At 38.1% G+C, this 5,625-nt stretch overlaps 1 protein-coding gene across 1 annotated transcript; it reads left to right on the top strand.

Moving 5' to 3' along the window:
* The first annotated feature begins 309 nt into the window (after positions 1-309).
* LOC148372722 (homeobox protein Hox-A11b-like) lies at positions 310-4,439 on the top strand. Its single transcript, XM_088328099.1, has 2 exons — positions 310-1,037; positions 3,899-4,439. The coding sequence occupies exons 1-2, from the start codon at positions 503-505 to the stop codon at positions 4,129-4,131; spliced, it is 768 nt and encodes a 255-aa protein (XP_088184225.1). The 5' UTR covers positions 310-502; the 3' UTR covers positions 4,132-4,439.
* Positions 4,440-5,625: the final 1,186 nt, after the last annotated feature.

The following is a 5,625-nucleotide window of genomic DNA, read 5'->3' as shown; positions in this document are numbered from 1 at the left end:
CAATCAAAGTCAAGTGGCGCTGAAAAACCGATAATAATCAAAAAATCATTTAAAAAATGAACATATCATTAAGTTTGACGAGACAGCTTCACGAGGCATGCGCCGACTATAAAACCGCGCGCGTGTTTGATTTGGACTCGAGTAAAAAGCGGCGTTTAAAGTATGCACAAGTGCTTTCAAAATAACTTTGGGTGGAAGAGATGCAGAATATTTCCCCTCCTCCTCCTTCTTCTCCTCCTTCTCCTCCTCCCGGGTGTATTTTTCCCCTCTGGCCGCTCAGCCAAAGGTTGACTTTATAGCGGCGGGCCGTTGACTCACTTGAGCTCCTTGAGGGCCCGTTCAAGCGTTTGTCATGTAGTGCCAGTTGGTCACATGGCTTTGGATCCACATGGATCTCACTTTACGCACGTCTTTTACGCAAAGCGATGCAGTCAAATCTCTGCAGCTCACTCACTCAGCAGCAACTATGAGTGGACGATGACCCCGCGCGCGCTGCGTAAAGATGGATCATTTTGACGCATCCAATATGTATCTCCCCAGCTGCACTTACTACGTTCCTGGAGCGGATTTTTCAGCCCTTCCTCACTACCTTACGCAGGGGCAGCCCTCCTGCCCAGTTGCATACTCCTACCAGTCGTCTAGTCTTCCCCAGGTTCCATCCGTGCGCGATGTGGCGTTCAGGGACTACCACAGCAGGGGGAGCTTGACGCACTGCTACGCGGACGAAGGCTGGAGCGGGAGCGGCGGAGGGAGCGCGCCCGCCCCCCCGCCGGGCAAAGGCGGCGCCTCCTCCTCCGGAGGGGGCTTCGGAACGGCCAGGAACGGCGTCCTGCCGCAGGCGTTCGATCAATTCTTCGACTCGGCCTATAGCGGCCAGGATCACGGTTCGAACGTCCCGGGTCAGGACAGGCTCGGCCTAGGAGCGGTCAAGTCGAACCATGTGCCGGTTCCTCGAGGTCCGGGTTCGGACACAGCGGAGAGCTGCAGCCCCAAATCGTCCCCCGAAATCGGCGAGGACGGCAGCGGGAAGGGAGGCGGTGAGTATGCAGGGCGAAAAATTAGACTTTCAATGGCTATTTGTTGGGGGAGACTGGTGGAAAAGTATGTTAGAAACGACAAGATCACGTGCTTGGGCTTGAAATTGGCCGTGAGGAGTTTAATGTCAACACATATTCTCGTTGGAGACCATACTCGTACTATACCACTTTACTACTACTTTTCTAAACTGAGACTGAGATTAGACTGATGAATATTTATAAACAAGAAACAGTGATTTATATAGTCAACATTCATACCTGTCAACCTCAGGCAATTGCTCCCCTTATTAATAATTGCATTTCTTTGTTAAGCGATAATAAACCACCTATTTACTCAAAACATAATATTAAGAATACTGCTACAATATTAGCAATCCAAGATGACATTGTCGTCTGCTACCAAAGACCGTGACGATCTGGATTAGAGGAGAAAATGGGCAAGACGAGACAAAAAACTTATTTTTTTTTAATTCTTCGTACAAAAATGGCATACGCTGTTAAACTGTATGAAATATGAGGAAAACGCATAAATTGACAACTATGAACACTGTACTTTCGCCATCCGTGGTCCAACTGATTTCATTAAAGTTGAAATACATCATTACATTTTTGGATAAACGATCAGAACCCTTGGATGATATTATAATATTTTCTGAAGGTTTTTAAACCAAAGCGTTATTTTTCGAGTGCTGTTTTAAACTTTTGGACACTTTTGAACTGCAGTTCAAGATTAATTTAACATGTTAAATACCTTGACCATGCAGTTCTACAGTGTGTAAACGACATATGCTGACTTTAAACATGCATTTATTTAGATTATTCGGAAATGAAGTCAAACAATATGCAAATAAGGGCGTTTTTCATATATAGGAGAACAGCGCTTTATGTATATTGTTAGCTTGGTTGATTATTTTCTTTTTTCTGTTGTTTTTTTAATCATATTTTGTGCAAGGCCATGCGATATATGCTGTAGCCGAAAATTAAGGACGTTCAAATACTAGTATACCTGATTTGAGAACACTTGAAAAGGGATTTTAACATATATTTTTTAAAGGTTGCTATGCCAAAGCGTTATTTTTAAAGTACTGTTTTAACTTTTGGACACCTTTGAACTGTTAAATACATGTTGACCAGTTCTACAGAGTATAAACGACATATACTGACTTTAAACGTGTGTTCATTTAGATTATTCGGAAAAAAAGTCAAATATTATGCAAATGAGTGAGTATTTTGTGTTTATTTTATTATTTGAAATATGGGTGAACAGCGCCTTATTCAATGTTAGCTTGGTTAAAAATATTCTTTTTTAAAAATATTTTTAATCATGATTTCCGCAAGGCCACAATATATGCTAATTATAGTTGACTCGTAACATAAGGACGTTAAATAACGATTATACCGTAGAACTCTTGAAAAGGCACTTAGACATTTTTCTGATTGGTGTACCAAAGTGTTATCTTTGAAGTGTTGCTTTAACTTTTGGACACTTTTGAATTGTTAAGTTTATCTTTGATAATTTTACAGTGAATTAACTATGCATTCATTTAGATTACTCGGCTATGCAGTCAGATTAATATGAAAATGAGGACATTATCATATTTATTTTGTTATAAGAAATATGGGAGAACATTGTGCGTTGTTAGCTTGCAAGAGGAGTTGCTTTTTTATTATATTTTTTGCAGGGCACACTCTCCTATCCAGGCGAAACAGACCGACTTATTTTCAATTTTGATCAAGATTAATTTATAATTCTATACTTAAGATCAATTCACACTCGTCCGTGTCATGTTTACAATGCATTGACAAAGATTTTTGTGAAGGAACATGATTTTGTTTTGACGCCAGTGGGAACAATTTAAATTCTAATTACATGCAAAAAAAAAATACTTTGTAATGATAAACATCCGTGTTTCTATTAGAAATTTAAAAATCTAAGAAAAAAGTAGCAGTTTTGAGTCTCGAACATGCAAATAGCTCCTTTTCTATATTTTTGGTTGGTTTTATATACAAATAAATCATTTAATCATCATGTTTACAATTCAATAAAATAAAATCTGAATTTTTACTCTCTGTAATGAATTTATAACAACAATGTAAAACATAGAAAGAAATAGCAGTTCGGGTTATCTAAAATACAAAAAGCTACTTTCCTTTTGTTTTCAGTTTGTTTCACAGACAAACCAACTGTTTAAACATCATGTTTACAAGCAAATAAAATAAAATCTGAACTTTTACCTCCAGTTCGTCAGGTAATCCTTCTAAATCAGCAATGCAAAAACAAAGAAACTGAGCAGTTCGGGTGCACGAAAATGCAAATAACTATACTTCTTTTCTTGTTTTCAGTTTGCTTTATATACCAATAAACTGTTAAAACGTCATGTTTATAACCAAATGAAATAAAAGCTGAACGTGTACTTCCTATTCGTGAGATAATCTACGTTTAAACCTTACCACTTTCGTTTCTACAATTGAAAAGATCGCCAAACTTTGAATCCGAATCTCGAACCTCGTCCTTTAACAGTTTCTTATAATTTAATGAGCAATATGTGTACAAATTGACCGGGCTTCCAGGGATTTCATATATGCAGCTGGCCTCACCAAAGTGGAGCCGGAGCGCGACACTTTTACGCGCGGCAGTGAAACCCAAAGCGGGCTATAAAAACTGTGCACTTGATACCATTGCCTTTCGGGTCTAAGAGTCCCCTCGGCTGATTGTTTAAAAATGATTTTGAATTCATCATATCAGTTTTTACGCGCTGGGCGCAAGGGCGCCACTTGAACCCTGAGCTCATTGTGCGTAATCCTCCCTGCGTCTTGCATGCATGCCCCCTGGAATTAAATCAATTTCTTTATGATGATAGGTGGCCAGAAGACCCGCAAGAAGAGATGTCCGTACTCCAAGTATCAAATCAGGGAGCTGGAGAGGGAATTCTTCTTTAGCGTTTACATCAACAAGGAGAAACGGTTGCAGCTTTCCCGGATGCTCAACTTGACTGACCGGCAGGTGAAAATCTGGTTTCAAAACAGAAGGATGAAGGAGAAGAAACTCAACAGGGACCGTTTACAGTACTACACCAGCAACCCTTTGCTTTAAAACATGGACCAATGACACCTTGAACGTTTGCACGCCATTGGGAACTCTTCATAAACCCAAGCGACTTCTTGTTAAACTTCCTTTTCTCTATAATTATTATTATTATTGTTAACAATATTATTATTATCTTTTATTACAGCTTGTCCTCAAGATTATTATTATTATTATTATCCAAAAAATGCTCTTATGTTTTACCCTTAATAGTACACTCTAAAAAACAGTTGGGCCGACAAAAAACAATTTGGGTCAAGCATGGACTAATCCATTACTTAAGATAATGTACCCAACCTTTTCGATTGGTGTGAAAAAGACTTTTTTATGTCGCAGAAAAATGGTTCCTCAGGAAAAGAAATAACACATATTGGGTTGTTTTATTGGAGAAAAAAAAATCCCGGTCATTTTGTACAAAACAGTCACCAGCCCTTTCCAAAAAACATACTGTTCGAAGTAACTGAGCACAATTTTGACCCAAAAACATCATAACATTGTAAAAATGGTGTCTTGAAAAACTCAGAAATATAATATACAACCCAGAGAGCTGGATCAAATTGATCCACGCATTGGATTAGACAATTTTTACTGCTTTTGCGTTATTTTTTACCCGAATATATCAAAGTTTAGTTAAATCTCTTACAGAAATGGAACGGATCCAATACTCGGGTTAATTTGACCCAAATTCGTTAGTGTTCATTTAAAATAAAAGGAAAAAATGGGTTCATATTTTTCTAAATAACTAAAGAAAGTAATTTTTAACACAAATCAACCCAAAAAGGCTTGTTTAATTTCTTTTAATGAGGTCATATTGTTCAAAATAACACCCGAAGGTGCACCCTTTTCCTTTTTTATGACTAGATATGTAATTCCTTTTAAAAGTGACCCAAAACTACGTTTTGTATAGAAGAACTGACCCGATATTTTGTGTTTTATACTTGGCCCTACAAAAGAACGTCTGTTTAACACGAAAAATGGGTCGTGTTGTAAAAAAATAACCACAAAACTGGGTCATTGTACCCAGAAAATCTTCGAAGAGTGTGTTGTTCTGCACAAAAATAGAACATAAAATTAAAAACAACCACAGAAAGTTGAATCAAATTGATAAATGAATAGATCACTCCATTTCGACCCTATTTTGCATTGTTTTTGAACCATGTGTTCTAGAGTGTACGCACGCACGCACAGACTGGAATCGTTTTATTAGTACTTTTAATATTTTGTTGTGCAAATATATATCTTTATTGCATATTGTGTACGGGTGTTTGTTTTTGTGTGTGTTTGTCCTGTTAATATGTACTTTAACGTCCGCTTGATCCAAACTGTAAAACAAAATCCCCTCAAAGAATCCCGTGGATGAAACTAAAGCTTATATTTTTGTTTTATATGACGACACGTTTGTGTAGAACGGCCCGGTAACAGGATCTGCTGCAGCTTTCTATTCGATATCTATTACAAAGAGCTGGGTCGTTTCCTACAGGCTGATTTTTGACCTAACATGCC

The sequence above is a fragment of the Urocampus carinirostris genome, chromosome 2 (assembly GCF_059441175.1).
Source record: "Urocampus carinirostris isolate Australia breed hairy pipefish chromosome 2, RoL_Ucar_1.0, whole genome shotgun sequence".
Classification (NCBI taxonomy): Eukaryota; Metazoa; Chordata; class Actinopteri; order Syngnathiformes; family Syngnathidae; genus Urocampus; species Urocampus carinirostris.
The sequence above is the reverse complement of the archived record's forward strand: the minus strand, read 5'-3'. Positions and strand labels throughout refer to the sequence as shown.

Coding starts and splice junctions, on each gene's coding strand:
- LOC148372722 (XM_088328099.1), top strand. CDS start 503: ATGGATCATTTTGACGCATCCAATATGTATCTCCCCAGCTGCACTTAC. Junction 1,038..3,898: donor CGGCAGCGGGAAGGGAGGCG/GTGAGTATGCAG, acceptor TTATGATGATAG/GTGGCCAGAAGACCCGCAAG.